This window comes from Oncorhynchus keta, chromosome 21 (assembly GCF_023373465.1).
Source record: "Oncorhynchus keta strain PuntledgeMale-10-30-2019 chromosome 21, Oket_V2, whole genome shotgun sequence".
NCBI lineage: Eukaryota > Metazoa > Chordata > Actinopteri > Salmoniformes > Salmonidae > Oncorhynchus > Oncorhynchus keta.
In genome coordinates, this window is record NC_068441.1 from 34,829,305 (window position 1) to 34,851,804 (window position 22,500).

General features: G+C 43.2%; 1 protein-coding gene across 1 annotated transcript in view; it reads left to right on the plus strand.

Moving 5' to 3' along the window:
- The window catches only part of LOC118381216 (phosphatidylinositol 4-phosphate 3-kinase C2 domain-containing subunit beta-like), a 125,272-nt gene that overhangs the window by 97,638 nt on the left and 5,134 nt on the right, over nt 1-22,500 (plus strand). The window contains exons 19-31 of the mRNA XM_052473761.1: nt 1,991-2,279; nt 2,499-2,591; nt 2,765-2,894; nt 6,850-6,986; nt 7,136-7,305; nt 7,501-7,657; nt 7,745-7,854; nt 8,176-8,377; nt 8,753-8,877; nt 14,610-14,727; nt 17,201-17,288; nt 17,902-18,008; nt 18,138-18,266. Coding sequence (XP_052329721.1) covers nt 1,991-2,279; nt 2,499-2,591; nt 2,765-2,894; nt 6,850-6,986; nt 7,136-7,305; nt 7,501-7,657; nt 7,745-7,854; nt 8,176-8,377; nt 8,753-8,877; nt 14,610-14,727; nt 17,201-17,288; nt 17,902-18,008; nt 18,138-18,266 — 1,855 coding nt within the window. The remainder of the gene's footprint in view (nt 1-1,990; nt 2,280-2,498; nt 2,592-2,764; nt 2,895-6,849; nt 6,987-7,135; nt 7,306-7,500; nt 7,658-7,744; nt 7,855-8,175; nt 8,378-8,752; nt 8,878-14,609; nt 14,728-17,200; nt 17,289-17,901; nt 18,009-18,137; nt 18,267-22,500) is intronic.

The following is a 22,500-nucleotide window of genomic DNA, read 5'->3' on the forward strand; positions in this document are numbered from 1 at the left end:
CTCACAGGCACAACCTCAACCTCAGACACACACAGGCTCATGTAGGCTCACAGACACACACAACCTCATGTAGGCTCACAGACACACACAACCTCATGTAGGCTCACAGACACACACAACCTGATGTAGGCTCACAGACACACACAACCTGATGTAGGCTCACAGACACACACAACCTGATGTAGGCTCACAGACACACACAACCTGATGTAGGCTCACAGACACACACAACCTGATGTAGGCTCACAGACACACACAACCTGATGTAGGCTCACAGACACACACAACCTGATGTAGGCTCACAGACACACACAACCTGATGTAGGCTCACAGACACACACAACCTCATGTAGGCTCACAGACACACACAACCTGATGTAGGCTCACAGACACACACAACCTCATGTAGGCTCACAGACACACACAACCTCATGTAGGCTCACAGACACACACAACCTCATGTAGGCTCACAGACACACACAACCTCATGTAGGCTCACAGACACACACAACCTCATGTAGGCTCACAGACACACACAACCTGATGTAGGCTCACAGACACACAACCTGATGTAGGCTCACAGACACACACAACCTCATGTAGGCTCACAGACACACACAACAACATGTAGGCATTCATACAGACACACATGTCAATGCTTTGTCTCAGTAGGGCAACACCTATGACAACCAGTGGAACAGCCACTTGCACAAATCTCATGATGCTAGACACACACAACCTGATGTAGGCTCACAGACACACACAACCTGATGTAAAGGCTCACAGACACACACAGATGCCTCATGTAGGCTCACAGACACACACAACCTCATGAATAAAAGGCTCACAGACATGAACACACAACCTCATGTAGGCTCACAGACACACACAACCTCATGTAGGCTCACAGACACACACAACATGTAGGCTCACAGACACACACAACCTCATGATCACAGACACACACAACCTCATGTAGGCTCACAGACACACACAACCTCATGTAGGCTCACAGACACACACAACCTCATGTAGGCTCACAGACACACACAACCTCATGTAGGCTCACAGACACACACAACCTGATGTAGGCTCACAGACACACACAACCTGATGTAGGCTCACAGACACACACAACCTCATGTAGGCTCACAGACACACACAACCTCATGTAGGCTCACACAACCTCATGTAGGCTCACAGACACACACACCTCATGTAGGCTCACAGACACACACAACCTCATGTAGGCTCACAGACACACACAACCTCATGTAGGCTCACAGACACACACAACCTCATGTAGGCTCACAGACACACACAACCTCATGTAGGCTCACAGACACACACAACCTCATGTAGGCTCACAGACACACACAACCTCATGTAGGCTCACAGACACACACAACCTCATGTAGGCTCACAGACACACACAACCTCATGTAGGCTCACAGACACACACAACCTCATGTAGGCTCACAGACACACACAACCTCATGTAGGCTCACAGACACACACAAACTGATGTAGGCTCACAGACACACACAACCTCATGTAGGCTCACAGACACACACAACAAAAAAGTAAAGTACAGCATTCCATACATGACACTGCTATAATGTAGGACAATGTCATTGATGCTTTGTCTTCAGTAGGGCAAACATGTTTCCACCTGCTGGACAGATTGGGAAATACTTAAACAAACTCACTGGATGATGAATAAAAATTATTCTTAAAAATGAGTTAACACGATTATATCAGGGCCCATATTCATAAGAAGTAGGATTGCTGATCAAGGATCAGGTCCACCCTGTTAACCATTATGATTTAAAGGCTAAACTGATGCTAGAGGAGCACTCAGAGATGCTTCATGAATATTGGGCCTGAACACAAAGTACACATTTGTCAAATACTCACATGAATAAAAGTACACAGTACTGCACAGTGGACCACATGAACAATAGTCAGATACATTTCCTCTCTCTCCCAGGTTGCTGAAGGACTCTCTGCAGGACAGTCAGTTCAGTGGGAGGTACCAGCACCTGTTAGCAGGCCTGCTGTGCTGTGTGGGTCGGGGTCTCCGAGAGGAGTTTGACAGGCAGTGCTGGCTGGTCACCATCCTGGCTAAAGTAGCCCAACGTGTCCGGGACACCTCTCCCTCCAGCAGACAGGCCATCCTTCGAGAGGGACTGGAGGAGGTCAGGCAGTTCTTCTCAGTCAGTAGCAGCTGCCGTCTCCCCCTTAACCCTGGCATGCTGGTCAAAGCCATCAACACACAGGTACTTGCTTGTGTTAGTGTACGTGCGTGTGTGTGTGTTTGCTCCTGTGTGTTTTACTGTGTGTGTGTGTGTTTGCTCCTGTGTGTTTTACTGTGTGTGTGTGTGTGTGTGTGTGTGTGTGTGTGTGTGTGTGTGTGTGTGTGTGTGTGTGTGTGTGTGTGTGTGTGTGTGTGTGTGTGTGTGTGTGTGTGTGTGTGTGTGTGTGATCTCTGTCTCCAGTTGTGTTCCTACTTCAACTCCAACGCCGTGCCCCTCAAACTGTCCTTCCAGAACCTGGATCCTCTGGGAGACAACATCAATGTCATCTTCAAAGTAAACATTTCAAACACCACTGAATCAGAGAGCCACTTAAGACTAATGAGATGCAGCCACTGTTGTGCACATTTAACTCTACTGAATTAACAAACCACTTAAATGTGCCTTTCTGAACCCTTGTTGACCTTCGACCTCTGTGACCGCTGTATCTTCTGACCTCTGCTCTCAAGTCAGGTGACGACCTGCGCCAGGACATGCTGACGCTGCAGATCATCCGCACCATGAACAAAATCTGGATTCAGGAGGGGCTAGACATGAGGATGGTCATCTTCAGATGTTTTTCTACCGGACGAGGCAGAGGTAAGGAGGGAGGGGGAGAGAGCGAGAGGTTCCTGTTTTGATTGATTTAATAAAGTGAGTTAGGTCTGCTCTATACCAAATTAGCATACCCCCTGAGTCTCTTCCCTGTTTTACTTCTGGTAGTTGGGTGGATGGGACTACCAGCGCTCTGTGGGTCCATCTCCTCTTTACCATGTTTCTTGTAGGCTGACAATGTCTATAGGATGACAATGTGTGTATTTCTGATTTCTTTGGGGAAAGTAGAAGAAGCTTTTTCAGGCACTCCATTGAGTGCTGTGGCCTGCCTTTCCTGCTGTGCTCTACTGTCATTTTTGCCTGTGTGTAGTATTATCAACTCAAATGTTATTTGTCACATGCGTCAAATACAACAAGTGTAGACTTCACTGTGAAATGTTTACTTACAAGCCCTTAACCAACAGTGTAGACTTCACCGTGAAATGTTTACTTACAAGCCCTTAACCAACAGTTTAGACTTCACTGTGAAATGTTTACTTACAAGCCCTTAACCAACAGTGTAGACTTTACCGTGAAATGTTTACTTACAAGGCCTTAACCAACAGTTTAGACGTCACTGTGAAATGTTTACTTACAACTTAACCAACACCGTGAAATGTTTACTTACAAGCCCTTAACCAACAGTTTAGACTTCACTGTGAAATGTTTACTTACAAGCCCTTAACCAACAGTGTAGACTTCACTGTGAAATGTTTACTTACAAGCCCTTAACCAACAGTGTAGACTTCACTGTGAAATGTTTACTTACAAGCCCTTAACCAACAGTGTAGACTTCACTGTGAAATGTTTACTTACAAGCCCTTAACCAACAGTGTAGACTTCACTGTGAAATGTTTACTTACAAGCCCTTAACCAACAGTGTAGACTTCACCGTGAAATGTTTACTTACAAGCCCTTAACCAACAGTGTAGACTTCACTGTGAAATGTTTACTTACAAGCCCTTAACAAGTAGACCTGTGAAAACCAACAGTGTAGACTTCACTGTGAAATGTTTACTTACAAGCCCTTAACAGTGTAGAACTGTGAAATGTTTGTAAGCCCTTAACCAACAGTTCACTGTGAAATGTTTACTTACAAGCCCTTAACCAACAGTGTAGACTTCACTGTGAAATGTTTACTTACAAGCCCTTAACCAACAGTGTAGACTTCACCGTGAAATGTTTACTTACAAGCCCTTAACCAACAGTGTAGACTTCACTGTGAAATGTTTACTTACAAGCCCTTAACCAACAGTGTAGACTTCACCGTGAAATGTTTACTTACAAGCCTTTAACCAACAGTGTAGACTTCACTGTGAAATGTTTACTTACAAGCCCTTAACCAACAGTGTAGACTTCACTGTGAAATGTTTACTTACAAGCCCTTAACCAACAGTGTAGACTTCACTGTGAAATGTTTACTTACAAGCCCTTAACCAACAGTGTAGACTTCACCGTGAAATGTTTACTTACAAGCCCTTAACCAACAGTGTAGACTTCACTGTGAAATGTTTACTTACAAGCCCTTAACCAACAGTGTACCGTGACTTCAACAGTTTAGACTTCACTGTGAAATGTTTACTTACAAGCCCTTAACCAACAGTGTAGACTTCACTGTGAAATGTTTACTTACAAGCCCTTAACCAACAGTGTAGACTTCACTGTGAAATGTTTACTTACAAGCCCTTAACCAACAGTGTAGACTTCACTGTGAAATGTTTACTTACAAGCCCTTAACCAACAGTGTAGACTTCACTGTGAAATGTTTACTTACAAGCCCTTAACCAACAGTGTAGACTTCACTGTGAAATGTTTACTTACAAGCCCTTAACCAACAGTGTAGACTTCACTGTGAAATGTTTACTTACAAGCCCTTAACCAACAGTGCAGTTCAAGAAGAAAATATTTACAATTTAGACTCAAATTAAAAAGTAGCACAATAAGAGGCTAAATACAGGGGGCACCGGTACCAAGTCAGTGTGTGGGGTACAGGCTAGTTGAGGTAATCTGTATGTAGATGGGGGCGAATTGACTATGCATAGGTAACAAACAAACAGCGAGTGTACAAAAGGGGGGGGGGGTCAATATTACATTTTTCAGTGGCAATTTTATTAATTGTTCAGCAATCTTATGGCTTGGTGGTAGAAGTTGGTGAGGAGCCTTTTGGTCCTAGACTTGGCGCTCCGGTACAGCTTGCCGTGCGGTAGCAGAGAAAACAGTCGATAACTTGGGTGACTGGAGTCTGATAATTTTATGGGCTTTCTTCTGACACCGCCTATTATATACAGTTGAAGTCAGAGGTTTATATGCACCTTAGCCAAATACATTTATATATTTATATTAATACATTTATTCACAATTCCTGACATTTTAATCAGACTAAAAATTACCTGTCTTAGGTCAGTTAAGATCACCACTTTTATTTTAAGAATGTGAAATGTCAGAATAATAATAGAGAAAATGATTTATTTCAGCTTTTATTTCTTTCATCACATTCCCAGTCGATCAGAAGTTTACATACACTCAATTAGTATTTGGTAGCATTGACTTTACATTGTTTAATTTGGGTCAAACATTTCGGGTAGCCTTCCACAAGCTTCCCACAATAAGTTGGGTGAATTTTGGCCCATTCCTCCTGAGCTGGTGTAACTGGGTCAGGTTTGTAGGCCTACTTGCTCGCACAAGCTTTTTCAGTTCTGCCCACACATTTTCTATAGGACTGAGGTCAGGGCTTTGTGATGGCCACTCTAATACCTTGACTTTGTTGTCCTTAAGCCACTTTGCCACAACTTTGGAGGTATGCTTGGAGTCATTGTCCATGTGGAAGACCCATTTGCGACTAAGCTTTAACTTCCTGACTGATGTCTTGGGATGTTGCTTCAATATATCCACGTAATTTTCCTTTCTCATGAAGCCATCTATTTTGTGAAGTGCACTAGTCCCTCCTGCAGCAAAGCACCCCCACAACATGATGCTGCCACCCCTGTGCTTCACGGTTGGGATTGTGTCTTCGGCTTGCAAGCCTCCCCCTTTTCCTCTTAACATAACAATGGTCATTACTGCCAAACAGTTCTGTTTTTGTTTCATCAGACCAGAGGACATTTCTCCAAAATGTACAATATTTGTCCCCATGTGCAGTTCAAACCATAGTCTGGCTTTTTTATGGTGTTTTGGAGGAGTGGCTTCTTCCTTGCTGAGGGGCCTTTCAGGTTATGTCGATATAGGACTCATTTTACTGTGGATATAGATAATTTTGTACCTGTTTCCTCCAGCATCTTCACAATGTCCTTTGCTGTTGTTCTGGGATTGATTTGCACTTTTCGCACCAAGGTACGTTCATCTCTAGGAGACAGAACGCGTCTCCTTCCTGAGCGGTATGACGGCTGCGTGGTCCCATGGTCTTTATACTTTCGTACTATTGTTTGTACAGATGAACGTGGTACCTTCAGGCATTTGGAAATTGCTCCCAAGGATGTACCAGACTTGTGGAGGTCAACCATTTTTTTCCGAGGTCTTGGCTGATTTCTTTTGATTTTCCCATTATGTCAAGCAAAGAGGCACTGAGTTTGAAGCTAGGCCTTGAAATACATCAATAGGTACACCTCCAATTGACTCAAATGATGTCAATTAGCCTATCAGAAGCTTCTAAAGCCATGACATACTTTTCTGGAATTTTCCAAGCTGTTTAAAGGCACAGTCAACTTAGTGTATGTAAACCTCTGACCCACTGGAATTGTGATACAGTGAAATAATCTGTCTGTAAACAATTGTTGAAAAAATGACTTGTGTCATGCACAAAGTAGATTTCCTCACTGACTTGCCAAAACTATAGTTTGTTAACAAGACATTTGTGGAGTGATTGAAAAACATGTTTTATGTGGTGTATGTGTCTCTCTCTCCTCTCTTTCTCCTCTCTCGCTCTCCTCCCTCTCTCTTTCTCGTCTCTCTCACTCACTCTCAGGTATGGTGGAGATGATTCCCCAGGCTGAGACTCTGAGGAAGATCCAGGGGGAACATGGAGTGACTGGTTCCTTTAAGGACCGTCCCCTGGCTGACTGGCTACAGAAACACAACCCCACAGAGGACGAGTATGAGAAGGTACAGTCAGACACATGTGCACGCATGCACAAACTATCACTCACTCAAGCACACACACCCACTCGCCCACTCTCTCAACCTCACACCAACACTCTCTCGTCGTACATACGTTGACCTGTAACCTCTGACCCTGTGCTGTGTCCTGCTAGGCTGTGGAGAACTTTATCTACTCTTGCGCAGGCTGCTGCGTGGCCACCTACATCCTGGGTATCTGTGACCGTCACAACGACAATATTATGCTAAAGACCAGCGGTCACATGTTCCACATCGACTTTGGCAAGTTTTTAGGACACGCCCAGATGTTTGGCAACATCAAACGGTGAGCCCGGGAGAGCGCTGTGAAGTGTATACCCAACTTCAATTTCAAATCTCGATGTAGTCCCTATTGCGAGGACAGAGGAACGCAACATTTACCACTGTCTTTGTTTTTGGTTTAGTCTTTTTCTGATTGGCAGGCAGACCGATGGTTCTGTTTTCTGATTGGTGTTTATCTGTGTGTATTTGTGATTGGCAGGGACCGTGCTCCATTTGTGTTCACCTCTGACATGGCCTATGTCATCAACGGAGGAGACAAACCTTCCAGTCGTTTCCATGACTTTGTGGACCTGTGCTGTGAGGCCTACAACCTCATCCGCAAACACACACACCTCTTCCTCAACCTACTGGGACTGGTACGTATACATACACACGTGTGTGAGTGTGTGTGTGTGTGTGTACGAACGCACACACACTGATGTCTTCCTTTGTATCCTGTATAGATGTTGTCGTGTGGCATTCCTGAGCTGTCAGACCTGGATGATCTGAAGTATGTCTACGACGCCTTGAGACCTCACGAGTCTGAGGCTGATGCTACAATGTACTTCACCAGGTACACGCACACAGTATATTCTATATATATTTTATTTAACTTGGCATGTCAGTTAAGAACAAATTCTTATTTATAATGACAGCCTAGGAACAGTGGGTTAACTGCCTTGTTCAGCTGCAAAACGACAGATTTTTACCTTGTCAGCTCTGGGATTCGATCTAGCAACCTTTCGGTTACTGACCCAACGCTCTAACCACTTGGCTACCCGCTGCCCTTATATAGACTTACAGTATAAACCATACAGGCATAGACTGTGTGGTCTCTTGTCTGACTCCTCTCGCTTTCTCTCTCTTTGTCCCTCCTCTCTCTGTCCCTCTCTAGGTTGATAGAGTCCAGTCTGGGCAGTGTTGCAACTAAGTTGAACTTCTTCATCCATAACTTGGCCCAGATGAAGTTTGCCTCATCCGAGGAGCATCCTGTCCTCTCCTTTGCCCCTCGGGTTTACACCCTCAAGACTGATGGACTCATCCGCAACCTCTTTGTCTGCCGACACATACGAACGTACAGCTCCAGCAAAGGATACGTACGTCTACATGTACACCTACAGGCCTCGTAAATTAAACCTATGTGTAAATCTACAGTTGCATGTTCATATAGGCCCAGCAAGGGATATGTCCACTAGACTACATACGCACATACAGCCCCAGCAAATGATTCAAGAATACGTAAGGCCACAGTCACACAATATACTACGTATACACACACAGCCCCAGAAAATGAATGCTATGTAAGTCTACAGTTAGCTACACACACATGCACCTACACTTTAGTATAAGCCCAGCAACAAATACAAAAGACAAACTGTCTCTCCCTAACCCACAGCCTTCGTAAAGGATGTATCACGTAAGGCTGGTGTCATGTAAGATCAACTGTATAGTGTGTGTGTCTCTCCCCACAGGCATTTGTGGTGAAGGTGGAGCGAGATGGCCAGCAGGGGTCAGTGTTGGTCCAGAGGAGCTTTGAGGAGTTCTATGAACTACACAGTAAACTACGCCTCGTCTTCCCCTCATCCAAACTACCCAGGTAACACACACACACACACACACACACACACACACACACTGATCATTTACAGAACATCACCCTTCTCTTGAAACAACAACAGTAACTACAACTAGTAATAGAGGAATAGTAATATTAGTGATAATCATTGGAGACAAAATAACTGTAGGAAAATGTGTCTGGACCTTGTAAACTGCAGTGAATAAACCCATAACTGATCCAAATGGTTTTTCCAATCAGGCAGGCTAGTTGGAGTTGTTTCTAAATGAACGTACATTCTATGGTAGAAAATGGCAAGATTATGTTTTAATACTGTTTATGCATCGAATAAGATTTCTCAGTACTGTCTCATCTGTGTCTGTGGGACTGAGTTGGGCCTCTGGGGCTTGGTGCTGGGGGCTTGGCGCTAGCAATTGATTTATGATGGCTTGGTGATAGAGCCTGCAGTCCATTGAATGATTAGTGTCTGTGTAATGCTGGCCTGTGTGCCAGGGCCAGGTGAACTGTCCCTCCAGTTTCTCTCTCACATGCAGATGAACACTGGACTTGTTGCATTAGTATCTGTGTGTTAAGGAGTGTGAAACTGAGAAGATAATCCAGTATAAACAAGCAGTAAATGACCTAGAGACAGAAACCTGGCGCAATGTAAATCTTGCTGTCTGTTGCTTGTTAGCACAATGTACCTTTGTATAATTCAACACATCTGTTGTTTGTCATGAACATTCAGGAGGATGTACTTTGCTATAAAGAGCTGTAACCCAAATCTGCTCGTTGGGCTCTCAACGATTATCGATGGCGTTGACCAGCTCAATTATTGTCATTCTTAATCGATAATAAAGGTGGATTGTTTGAAGAAATAACAAAGTCTCTCTCACTTGGTTAGAATTTCCACCACAATAAAAAAAACAGGCTTTTGAGCAGTTATTCAAATGACAGGCTATTCACTGCAGTTTATCAAATCAAATCAAATCAAATTTTATTTGACACACATACACATGGTTAGCAGATGTTAATGCGAGTGTAGCGAAATGCTTGTGCTTCTAGTTCCGACAATGCAGTAATAACCAACAAGTAATCTAACTAACAATTCCAAAACTACTGTCTTATACACAGTGTAAGGGGATAAAGAATATGTACATAAGGATATATGAATGAGTGATGGTACGGGGCAGCATACAGTAGATGGTATCGAGTACAGTATATACATATGAGATGAGTATGTAGACAAAGTAAACAAAGTGGCATAGTTAAAGTGGCTAGTGATACATGTATTACATAAGGATGCAGTCGATGATATAGAGTACAGTATATACGTATGCATATGAGATGAATAATGTAGGGTAAGTAACATTATATAAGGTAGCATTGTTTAATAAATATTTTTTACTTTCACTGTGTAAATTGACTGGATATATTCACTTGTAGTGTGAAACCTAACATTGAGCTAATTAATTATTGGCTAATATGCATCCACATCTAAGTTAGTCGACACCCTGTCTGTCTTCACTGTTCTGTTGCGCAATGATGTACCTGGCCTTTTCACTGCCACAGCTATTCCTTTTAATTCTTGTAGAGTCCCAGGAAAGCCAGACTACAAAAGCTTGTTGGACACATTTCAACCTATTTTCTTTAGCCTACTAATAGTCTATTGGAGGGGAGATGCACGCTTGTTCTTGCTGGCTGAATATAAAATAGGCTACAGCATTCACGGGCAGGGAGTTGGAGAGGAGAAGCCAATATTTTACTACAGTAGGCCTGTCTTAACAACAGGCTACATCCTGACAAAATACACCATATGAGTAACCTGCTAATGTACCTTTCTAGACCTTCTAAACTGTCAAGAATAGACCCAAATAGTTGCATACTCAGGTCTAGGCTGTTGGCCTGAGCAGTTATTCAAATTAGCCTGCATCACATCAGTTTACAGCCTATGGACAATAATTGTGTATTCACTTGATAACAATAATACGTTCCTCATTGCACGGTGTTGTTGTAGCCCAGGTATAATAATTGTCTGGTCTAAAAACGTAGGCCACAGAGCACAGCCTGGAGAAACCCACTACAGATCTGCCATTTCCTAATCTGTCAAATGATTTGTCTTGCACTTTGACAGGTAAATATTTAGCCTATAGCCCTAATACGGTCTACAGTCAATCACGGATTACAAAAAGAAAACCAGCACCGTCACGGACCAGGATGTCTTGCTCCCAGGCAGTCTAAATAACTTTTTTGCCCGCTTTGAGGACAATACAGTGCCACTGACACTGCCCGCAACTAAAACATGCGGACTCTCCTTCACTGCAGCCGACGTGAGGAAAACATTTAAACGTGTTAACCCTCGCAAGGCTGCAGGCCCAGACGGCATCCCCAGCCGCACCCTCAGAGCATGCGCAGACCAGCTGGCTGGTGTGTTTACGGACATATTCAATCAATCCCTATCCCAGTCTGTTGTTCCCACATGCTTCAAGAGGGCCACCATTGTTCCTGTTCCCAAGAAAGCTAAGGTAACTGAGCTAAACGACTACCGCCCCTTAGCACTCACTTCCGTCATCATGATGTGCTTTGAGAGACTAGTCAAGGACCATATCACCTCCACCCTACCTGACACCCTAGACCCACTCCAATTTGCTTACCGCCCAAATAGGTCCACAGACGATGCAATCTCAACCACACTGCACACTGCCCTAACCCACCTGGACAAGAGGAATACCTATGTGAGAATGCTGTTCATCGACTACAGCTCGGCATTTAACACCATAGTGCCCTCCAAGCTCGTCATCAAGCTCGAGACCCTGGGTTTCGACCCCGTCCTGTGCAACTGGGTACTGGACTTCCTGACGGGCCGCCCCCAGGTGGTGAGGGTAGGCAACAACATCTCCACCCCGCTGATTCTCAACACTGGGGCCCCACAAGGGTGCGTTCTGAGCCTTCTCCTGTATTCCCTGTTCACCCACGACTGCGTGGCCACGCACGCCTCCAACTCAATCATCAAGTTTGCCGACGACACAACAGTGGTAGGCTTGATTACCAACAACGACGAGACGGCCTACAGGGAGGAGGTGAGGGCCCTCGGAGTGTGGTGTCAGGAAAATAACCTCACACTCAATGTCAACAAAACTAAGGAGATGATTGTGGACTTGAGGGAACACCCCCCTATCCACATCGATGGAACAATAGTGGAGAGGGTAGTAAGTTTTAAGTTCCTCGGCGTACACATCACAGACAAACTGAATTGGTCCACCCACACTGACAGCGTCGTGAAGAAGGCGCAGCAGCGCCTCTTCAACCTCAGGAGGCTGAAGAAATTTGGCTTGTCACCAAAAGCACTCACAAACTTCTACAGATGCACAATCGAGAGCATCCTGTCGGGCTGTATCACCGCCTGGTACGGCAACTGCTCCGCCCACAACCGTAAGGCTCTCCAGAGGGTAGTGAGGTCTGCACAACGCATCACCGGGGGCAAACTACCTGCCCTCCAGGACACCTACACCACCCGATGTCACAGAAAGGCCATAAAGATCATCAAGGACAACAACCACCCGAGCCACTGCTTGTTCACCCCGCTATCATCCAGAAGGCGAAGTCAGTACAGGTGCATCAAAGCTGGGACCGAGAGACTAAAAAACAGCTTCTATCTCAAGGCCATCAGACTGTTAAACAGTCACCACTAACATTGAGTGGCTGCTGCCAACACACTGACTCAACTCCAGCTACTTTAATAATGGGAATTGATGGGAAATGATGTAAAATATATCACTAGCCACTTTAAACAATGCTACCTAATATAATGTTTACATACCCTACATTATTCATCTCATATGTATACGTATATACTGTACTCTATATAATCTACTGCATCCTTATGTAATACATGTATCACTAGCCACTTTAACTATGCCACTTGTTTACATACTCATCTCATATGTATATACTGTACTCAATACCATCTACTGTATCTTGCCTATGCCGCTCTGTACCATCACTCATTCATATATCTTTATGTACATATTCTTTATCCCCTTACACTTGTGTCTATAAAGTAGTAGTTTTGGAATTGTTAGCTAGATTACTTGTTGGTTATTACTGCATTATCGGAACTAGAAGCACAAGCATTTCGCTACACTTGCACTAACATCTGCTAACCATGTGTATGTGACAAATAAAATTTGATTTGATTTAATATTTAGCTAATTATTAGCCTAATATCGAGCTAATATTTAGCTTCTTACTTTGGCTACACATCACTAGACTCTATTACAGCTTTTTCCTTGTGCAACAGGCTAAGCAAGCCTCTCCACAATAGGCCATTACTCTTCTTGTAAAATCTCAGGAAAAGCTACAAAAAATAGTAGGACATTTATTTTCATTTTTATACTAGGCCTAATAGTTTATTCAGGGAAAGAAGCAGGCTTGGTCTTGCTAATTTCTGAATGTAGAACAAGCCTACAGCATAGAAAATGCATGTCGGGGAAAGTTGAGGAGAGAGTGCTTTTGTGATCACTTTTGGCCGGTTATGATTACATTGTTGCACAGAGATAACCACAGGAATTGGCAACTATTAGAAAAATGGAAATCACTTCAAACCACTTGAGCAACAAGGCAATGACATGCTGTAAGAGATGCACAGGCTAAAGAGTTTGCTGAATTGCTACATTTCAATACAAGTTAGTATATTATTTTTCATTAGACCTCCATGTACATTGAAGTATTGTTTGCAGTATTCACTATGACAATGAACACACCCTGAAAGCACTGAATTGTCTGAACCCGTATCTGTGTTAGAGACCCCATGTATGGTCTTGTTACCACCTTATTATAAGCAGTGGAATGTGTTGATCAGTTGATTGACAGGTGTAGGACTGTGGAATGATCAACTATAAAATGTCCTCTTGTGTGGATGCTCACCAGTGTTTTATAGTTATGTAGCCTATAGTTTATCATTACAATTATGATTATAGTTATTGGCTTGGTGTATGGCCCGGGCCTTAATAATGTTTCTTGTCAGAGTTATCACAACAGAACTAGCCTACCAGTAGGACTAGCGAACGATAGCGAACTTAAATGAAATCAAATTACACTTTACTTTTATATTCTTTTTTTATACTCTTTTATACTCTCTGGGCTCGGCAGGCGAAGGTCGAGTCATGGGTCTTCCTGAAACATGACCCGCCAAACCGCGCTTGCTTAACCCGGAAACAGAAAACACTGTTCACCTGACAAACAAGGTCAGCCTACAGGCGCCTGGCCCGCCACAAGGAGTCGCTAGAGCACGATGAGCCAAGTAAAGCTCCTCCAGCCAAGCCGTCCCCTAACCTGGACGATGCCGGGCCAGTTGCACTCCGCCCTATGGGACTCCTGATCACGGCCGGTTGTGATACAGCCCGGGAGCCCCTCTTGTATTTTTTTACATTTACTGATAGCCAGGGCACCTCCAACACTCAGAAATCATGTACAAATGAAGCATGTGTGTTTAGTAAATCCGCTTCATCAGAGGAAGTAGGGATGACCAGGGATGTTTTCTTGATAAGTGTGTAACTTTGACCATTTTCCTGTCCTGGTAAGCATTCAAAAAAGTACTTTTGGGTGTTAGGGAAAATTTATGGAGTAAAAAGTACATTATTATTTTCTTTAGCAATGCAGTGAAGTAAAAGTTTGAAAAATATAAATAGTTGAGTAAAGTACAGATACCCCCAAAAATTACTTAAGTAGTACTTTAAAGTATTTTACATCACTGCCTTTGATGCCCCTCCCAGTTTCCCCAGCCGGTTTTTGATTGGGCGGTCTCGAGGAGAGGCGATGGCTGATAGGAGGAAAGACGAGCTCAACGGATACGTCTGGCATCTGGTGCACGCTGCGCTCGAGGTCGCCCAGGTAACCAGTCACCTCTGACCTTTGGTTCAGGCACTCAGTGACCCCTGTTGTGTGTCTGCCATTCTATTTAAAGGTCAATTTAAAGCACTGTGCTATCACTATATTCACTAGACCAGTGGTTCTCAAACCTCTTGGTTCAGGTGTTGACTCTGTTCAATCAGGTGTGCTAACTCTGGAATAGATCAAATACATGGAATGACTGGGTTTCCCAGAGTACAGGTTTGAAAACCACTAGACTGACCATGTCATCCTAATTCTATATTAACAGTTAATTTTTAATGCAAATGACTATAGTTGAAATCTGAAGTTTACATACACTCTGCTTGGAGTCATTCAAACTTGTTTTTCAACCACTCTACAAACTTCTTGTTAACAAACTATAGTTTTGGCAAGTCAGTTAGGACATCTACTTTGTGCCTGCAAGTAATTTTTCCAACAATTGTTTACAGATTATTTCACTTATAACTCACTGTATCACAATTCCAGTGGGTCAGAAGTTTACTAAGTTGACTGTGCCTTTTAAACAGCTTGTAAAATTCCAGAAAATGATGTCATGGCTTTAGAAGCTTCTGATAATTGACATCATGCTAATTGACATCATTTGAGTCAATTGGAGGTGTACCTGTGGATGTATTTCAAGGCCTACCTTCAAACTCAGTGCCTCTTTGCTTGACATCATGGGAAAATCAAAGGAAACCATCCAAGACCTCGGGAAATAAAATGGTAGACGTCCACAAGTCTGGTTCATCCTTGGGAACAATTTCCAAACGCCTGAAGGTACCACATTCATCTGTACAAACAATATTGCGCAAGTATAAACACAATGGGACCACACAGCCGTCATACCGCTCAGGAAGGAGACGCGTTCTGTCTCCTAGAGATGAATGTACCTTGGTGTGAAAAGTACAAATCAATCCCAGAACAACAGCAAAGGACATTGTGAGGATGCTGGAGGAAACGGGTACAAAAGTATCTATATCCAGTAAAAAGAGTCCTATATCAACATAACCTGAAAGGCCGCTCAGCAAGGATGAAGCCACTGTTCCAAAACCTCCATTAAAAAGCCAGACTACGGTTTGCAACTGCAAATGGGGACAAAGATCATACATTTTGGAGAAATGTCCTCTGGTCTGATGAAACAAAAATAGAACTGTTTGACCATAATGACCATCATTATATTTGGAGGACACGGAGGCTTGCAAGCCGAAGAACACCATCCCAACCTTAAAGCACGGGGTTGGTAGCATCCTGTTGTAGCGGTGCTTGCTGCAGGAGGGACTGTTGCACTTCACAAAATAGATGGCATCATGAGGCAGAAAGAATATGTGGATATATTGAAGCAACATCACGAGACATCAGTCAGGAAGTTGAGGCTTGGTTGCAAATGGGTCTTCCAAATGGACAATGACCCCAAGCATGCTTCCAAAGTTGTGGCAAAATGGCTTAAGGACAACAAAGTCAAGGTATTGGAGTGGCCATTACAAAGCCCTGACCTCAATCCTATAGAAAATGTGTTGGCAGAACTGAAAAAGCATGTGCAAGCAAGGAGGCCTACAAACCTGACTCAATTACCCCAGCTCTGTCATGAAGAATGGGCCAAAATTCACCCAACTTGTTGTGGAAGGCCACCGAAAAGTTTGACCCAAGTTAAACAATTTAAAGTCAATGCTACCAAATACTAACTGAGTGTACGTAAACTTCTGACCCACTGGGAATGTGATGAAAGAAATAAAAGCTAAAATAAATCATTCTCTCTAATATTATTCTGACATTTCACATTCTTAAAATAAAGTGGTGATCCTAACTGGCCTAAAACAGGGAACTTTTCCGAGGATTAAATGTCAGGAATTGTGAAACTGTGCTTAAATATATTTGGCTACGGTGTATGTAAACTTTGAATCTGAATTGTTACTATATTATTTATTTAACTGCCAGTTTTCTTTATGTGCACGGACACAGGCTTATTAAAGTGGAGTCAGAATGATGTATGTGGAGTCAAGTCTGTACGTGGTTGTGGTTTCACTATGAGTGGAGAGTTTCTTATAATTCAGCCCTTCCTTTTAGAAGAAGCCGCATATCAGTGTTACAGCCTTAGACATACACACACACAATCTGTCAGGGCGGGTACTGTAGTCACTTCCCAGAACTTCCCTCTACTGTATCTCTCATAGAACAGTTTGACATCACACACACACAGCTCAACTTCCATGTCAAACGTAAACACAAGCTAGAACTGCTAGCACTCCCATTTCTTTTTTTTCAGTTTGAAAATAGTGCCCACAGTATTGTTGTGAGTTGATGTTCCACCTAGGAATGAATTAGGTCTCGTGGAGGTGTCATGTTGGTTTCTGTCATTAACTGAATGTACCTCCTCTCTTCTTTCTGTCTCCTTTTCTCTGGCTCTCTCTCTGTCTCTCTCTCTCTGTCTCTGTGTCTATTTTTGTCTCTGTCTTTCTGTCTCTCTTTATCTCAGTGTGACCTCATCTACACTTTCTTCCATCCTCTGCAAAGAGACGAGAAACCTGGAACAGTGGTGAACACACTGCAGAGCAAACCTGCAGGTACACCCACCCACCCACCTACCCGCTCACCCACCCACCCACCCGCCTACCCACCCACCCACAGTGTGTGATGCATCAGGTGACTCGCTGAGAGGAGATGGTTATCTATTGGAAGCCTGATTTTAACAAGATGTAATGCACAGCAAATAGCTACAGGGTTAACTTTATCACTTTCTAAAACAAACAGCCACACCAAGCAGAGTCCAGTGTATCGAGACCCGTGACACATTCTGTGTCCTTGGCCACCGGAATAGTAGCCTATGTGATAACCAATCATAGACATTTTACATTTTAGTCATTTAGCAACTTTCATGAGTTAGGGGTTAGAGGTTAAATGGAACTCCAGCTTTCAATCTGGCTGACTGGCGTTCTAATGAAGATGTATCTACAGCACATAGGTATACAGTCACCTATCTCTGTAGATCCAGCTCTCCTTGCTCCCTGGGCCGTCACACACATAAACACAATACATGTACACACACCTCCTGCCACTATAAACACACACACACACATACACTCATACTGTATAACCTTATTAAAATCCTACATTGAGACAATAATTCTGCTATAATCAGATGTTCCGTCTCTGTTTGTCTTTCTCCCCCACCTGCAGAGATCTGTTGGGCTCCGGTCTCAGGCAAAGTGGTAGGAGAGGTCAAGCTCTCCATCTCCTACAAGAATGACAAGCTCTTTATCATGGTCATGCACATACGAGGCCTGGTGAGTGTGTGTGCGTGTGTACTTTCAGCATACTGATGCTAATTGAGAATGTAATGGTGTTGAAGACTTCTACTGTAGACTGTTATTTTAGATATATACTGACTATCGTTCCTCCTGTGTATTTCCTAGCAACCCTTGCAGGAAGGGACAGACCCTGACCCCTATGTCAAGCTGTACCTCCTCCCAGACCCCCAGAAAACCAGCAAGAGGAAGACCAAGGCCGCGCGCCGCACTTGCAACCCCACCTACAATGAGATGGTGAGACCTAGTTGATGTGTGATTGTGTATGTAAATTTGTGTATCTCGACTGTTGTATAAACTCTGTTGTACAACTCTGTGTGTCTCTCTCTCTCTCTCTCTCTCTCTCTCTCTCTCTCTCTCTCTCTCTCTCTCTCTCTCTCTGTACATGGTGAATAACTCTGTGTCCTGTCTCTCTGCCTCTCTCTGTCTCTCTCTCTCTCTCTCTCTCTCTCTCTCTCTCTCTCTCTCAATTCAATTCAATTCAATTCAATTCAATTCAATTCAAGGGCTTTATTGGCATGGGAAACATGTGTTAACATTGCCAAAGCAAGTGAGGTAGACAACATACAAAGTGAATATATAAAGTGAAAAACAACAAAAATTAACAGTAAACATTACACATACAACAGTTTCAAAACAGTAAAGACATTACAAATGTCATATTATATATATATATATATATATATATACACAATGTACAAATAATTAAAGGACACAAGATAAAATAAATAAGCATAAATATGGGTTGTATTTACAATGGTGTTTGTTCTTCACTGGTTGCCCTTTTCTCGTGGCAACAGGTCACAAATCTTGCTGCTGTGATGGCACACTGTGGAATTTCACCCAGTAGGTATGGGAGTTTTTCAAAATTGGATATGTTTTCGAATTCTTTGTGGATCTGTGTGATTCTGGGGAAATATGTCTCTCTAATATGGTCATACATTGGGCAGGAGGTTAGGAAGTGCAGCTCAGTTTCCACCTCATTTTGTGGGCAGTGAGCACATAGCCTGTCTTCTCTTGAGAGCCATGTCTGCCTACGGCGGCCTTTCTCAATAGCAAGGCTATGCTCACTGAGTCTGTACATAGTCAAAGCTTTCCTTAATTTTGGGTCAGTCACAGTGGTCAGGTATTCTGCCGCTGTGTACTCTCTGTGTAGGGCCAAATAGCATTCTAGTTTGCTCTGTTTTTTTTGTTAATTCTTTCCAATGTGTTAAGTAATTATCTTTTTGTTTTCTCATGATTTGGTTGGGTCTAATTGTGCTGTTGTCCTGGGGCTCTGTAGGGTGTGTTTGTGTTTGTGAACAGAGCCCCAGGACCAGTTTGCTTATGGGGACTCTTCTCCAGGTTCATCTCTCTGTTTGTGATGGCTTTGTTATGGAAGGTTTGTGAATCGCTTCCTTTTAGGTGGTTGTAGAATTTAATGGCTCTTTTCTGGATTTTGATAATTAGTGGGTATCGGCCTAATTCTGCTCTGCATGCATTATTTGGTGTTTTACGTTGTACACGGAGGATATTTTTGCAGAATTCTGCGTGCAGAGTCTCAATTTGGTGTTTGTCCCATTTTGTGAAGTCTTGGTTGGTGAGCGGACCCCAGACCTCACAACCATAAAGGGCAATGGGCTCTATGACTGATTCAAGTATTTTTAGCCAAATCCTAATTGGTATGTTGAAATTTATGTTTCTTTTGATGGCATAGAATGCCCTTCTTGCCTTGTCTCTCAGATCGTTCACACCTTTGTGGAAGTTACCTGTGGCGCTGATGTTTAGGCCAAGGTATGTATAGTTTTTGTGTGCTCTAGGGCAACAGTGTCGAGATGGAATTTGTATTTGTGGTCCTGGTGACTCGACCTTTTTGGAACACCATTATTTTGGTCTTACTGAGATTTACTGTCAGGGCCCAGGTCTGACAGAATCTGTGCATAAGATCTAGGTGCTGCTGTAGGCCCTCCTTGGTTGGTGACAGAAGCACCAGATCATCAGCAAACAGCAGACATTTGACTTGATTCTAGCAGGGGAGGCCGGGTGCTGCAGACTTTTCTAGTGCCCGCGCCAGTTCGTTGATATATATGTTGAAGAGGGTGGGGCTTAAGCTGCATCCCTGTCTAACCCCACGACCCTGTGTGAAGAAATGTGTGTGTTTTTGCCAATTTTAACCGCACACTTGTTGTTTGTGTACATGGATTTTATAATGTCATATGTTTTACCCCCAACACCACTTTCCATCAGTTTGTATAGCAGACCCTCATGCCAAATTGAGTCGAAGGCTTTTTGAAATCAACAAAGCATGAGAAGACTTTGCCTTTGTTTTGGTTTGTTTGGTTGTCAATTAAGGTGTGCAGGGTGAATACATGGTCTTGTTTTGGTTTGTTTTTGTACGGTAATTTGGTAAAAAGCCAATTTGACGTTTGCTCAGTACATTGTTTTCATTGAGGAAATGTACGAGTCTGCTGTTAATAATAATGCAGAGGATTTTCCCAAGGTTACTGTTGACACATATTCCACGGTAGTTATTGGGGTCAAATTTGTCTCCACTTTTGTGGATTGGGGTGATCAGTCCTTGGTTCCAAATATTGGGGAAGATGCCAGAGCTAAGTATGATGTTAAAGAGTTTTAGTATAGCCAATTGGAATTTGTTGTCTGTATATTTGATCATTTCATTGAGGATACCATCGACACCACAGGCCTTTTGGGTTGGAGGGTTTTTATTTTGTCCTGTAACTCATTCAATGTAATTGGAGAATCCAGTGGGTTCTGGTAGTCTTTAATAGTTGATTCTAAGATCTGTAGTTGATCATGTATATGTTTTTGCTCTTTGTTCTTTGTTATAGAACCAAAAAGATTGGAGAAGTGGTTTACCCATACATCTCCATTTTGGATAGATAATTCTTCGTGTTGTTGTTTGTTTAGTGTTTTCCAATTTTCCCAGAAGTGGTTAGAGTCTATGGATTCTTCAATTGCATTGAGCTGATTTCTGACATGCTGTTCCTTATTTTTCCGTAGTGTGTTTCTGTATTGTTTTAGTGATTCACCATAGCGAAGGCGTAGACTCAGGTTTTCCGGGTCTCTATGTTTTTGGTTGGACAGGTTTCTCAATTTCTTTCTTAGATTTTTGCATTCCTCATCAAACCATTTGTCATTATTGTTAATTTTCTTCGGTTTTCTATTTGAGATTTTTAGATTTGATAGGGAAGCTGAGAGGTCAAATATACTGTTAAGATTTTCTACTGCCAAGTTTACACCTTCACTATTACAGTGGAACGTTTTACCCAGGAAATTGTCTAAAAGGGATTGAATTTGTTGTTGCCTAATTGTTTTTTGGTAGGTTTCCAAACTGCATTCCTTCCACCTATAGCATTTCTTAATGTTACTCAGTTCCTTTGGCTTTGATGCCTCGTGGTTGAGTATTGCTCTGTTTAAGTAGACTGTGATTTTGCTGTGGTCTGATAGGGGTGTTAGTGGACTGACTGTGAACGCTCTGAGAGATTCTGGGTTGAGGTCAGTGATAAAGTAGTCTACAGTACTACTGCCAAGAGATGAGCTATAGGTGTATCTACCATAGGAGTCCCCTCGAAGCCTACCGTTGACTATGTACATACCCAGCGTGCGACAGAGCTGCAGGAGTTGTGACCCGTTTTTTTTGGTTATGTTGTCATAGTTGTGCCTAGGGGGCATATGTGGGAGGGGATGCTGTCACCTCCAGGCAGATGTTTGTCCCCCTGTGTGCTGAGGGTGTCAGGTTCTTGTCCGGTTCTGGCATTTAGGTCGCCACAGACTAGTACATGTCCCTGGGCCTGGAAATGATTGATTTCGCCCTCCAGGATGGAGAAGCTGTCTTCATTAAAATATGGGGATTCTAGTGGGGGATATAGGTAGCACACAGGAGGACATTTTCTCTGTTAGGATAATTTCCTTTTGAATTTCTAGCCAAATGTAGAATGTTCCTGTTTTGATTAATTTAATGGAGTGAGTTAGGTCTGCTCTATACCAAATTAGCATACCCCTGAGTCCCTTCCCTGTTTCACACCTGGTAGTTTGGTGGATGGGACTACCAGCTCTCTGTAACCTAGAGGGCAACCAGTGGGTCCGTCTCCTCTATACCAGGTTTCTTGCAGGATGACAATGTCTGTGTTACCGATTTCTTTGGTGAAGTCCGGGTTTCTGCTCTTTAGGCCAAAGGCAGATGACCTCAGGCCTTGGATATTCCAGGATGATATAGTGAAGGCTTTTGTTCCATAGAATGTCCAATGTTGTTGGTCGTGTGGTTTGGCCTCAGGCCAGTAAGTGTGAGCAGAGCCTGCTGAGCATCTGGTACATGCTATTGGCATGACTGGGCGAGTGTGCTAAATGGCATATATTATTATTATTATTATATTACAGAGCCTGGGGCATCTGGGACTGTTTGACTGTTTGCCCGCTCACTACCTGGGCGTATGTGTGGCTTCCATGTTGAGGCCCTCTTTGCGGGGGGTGG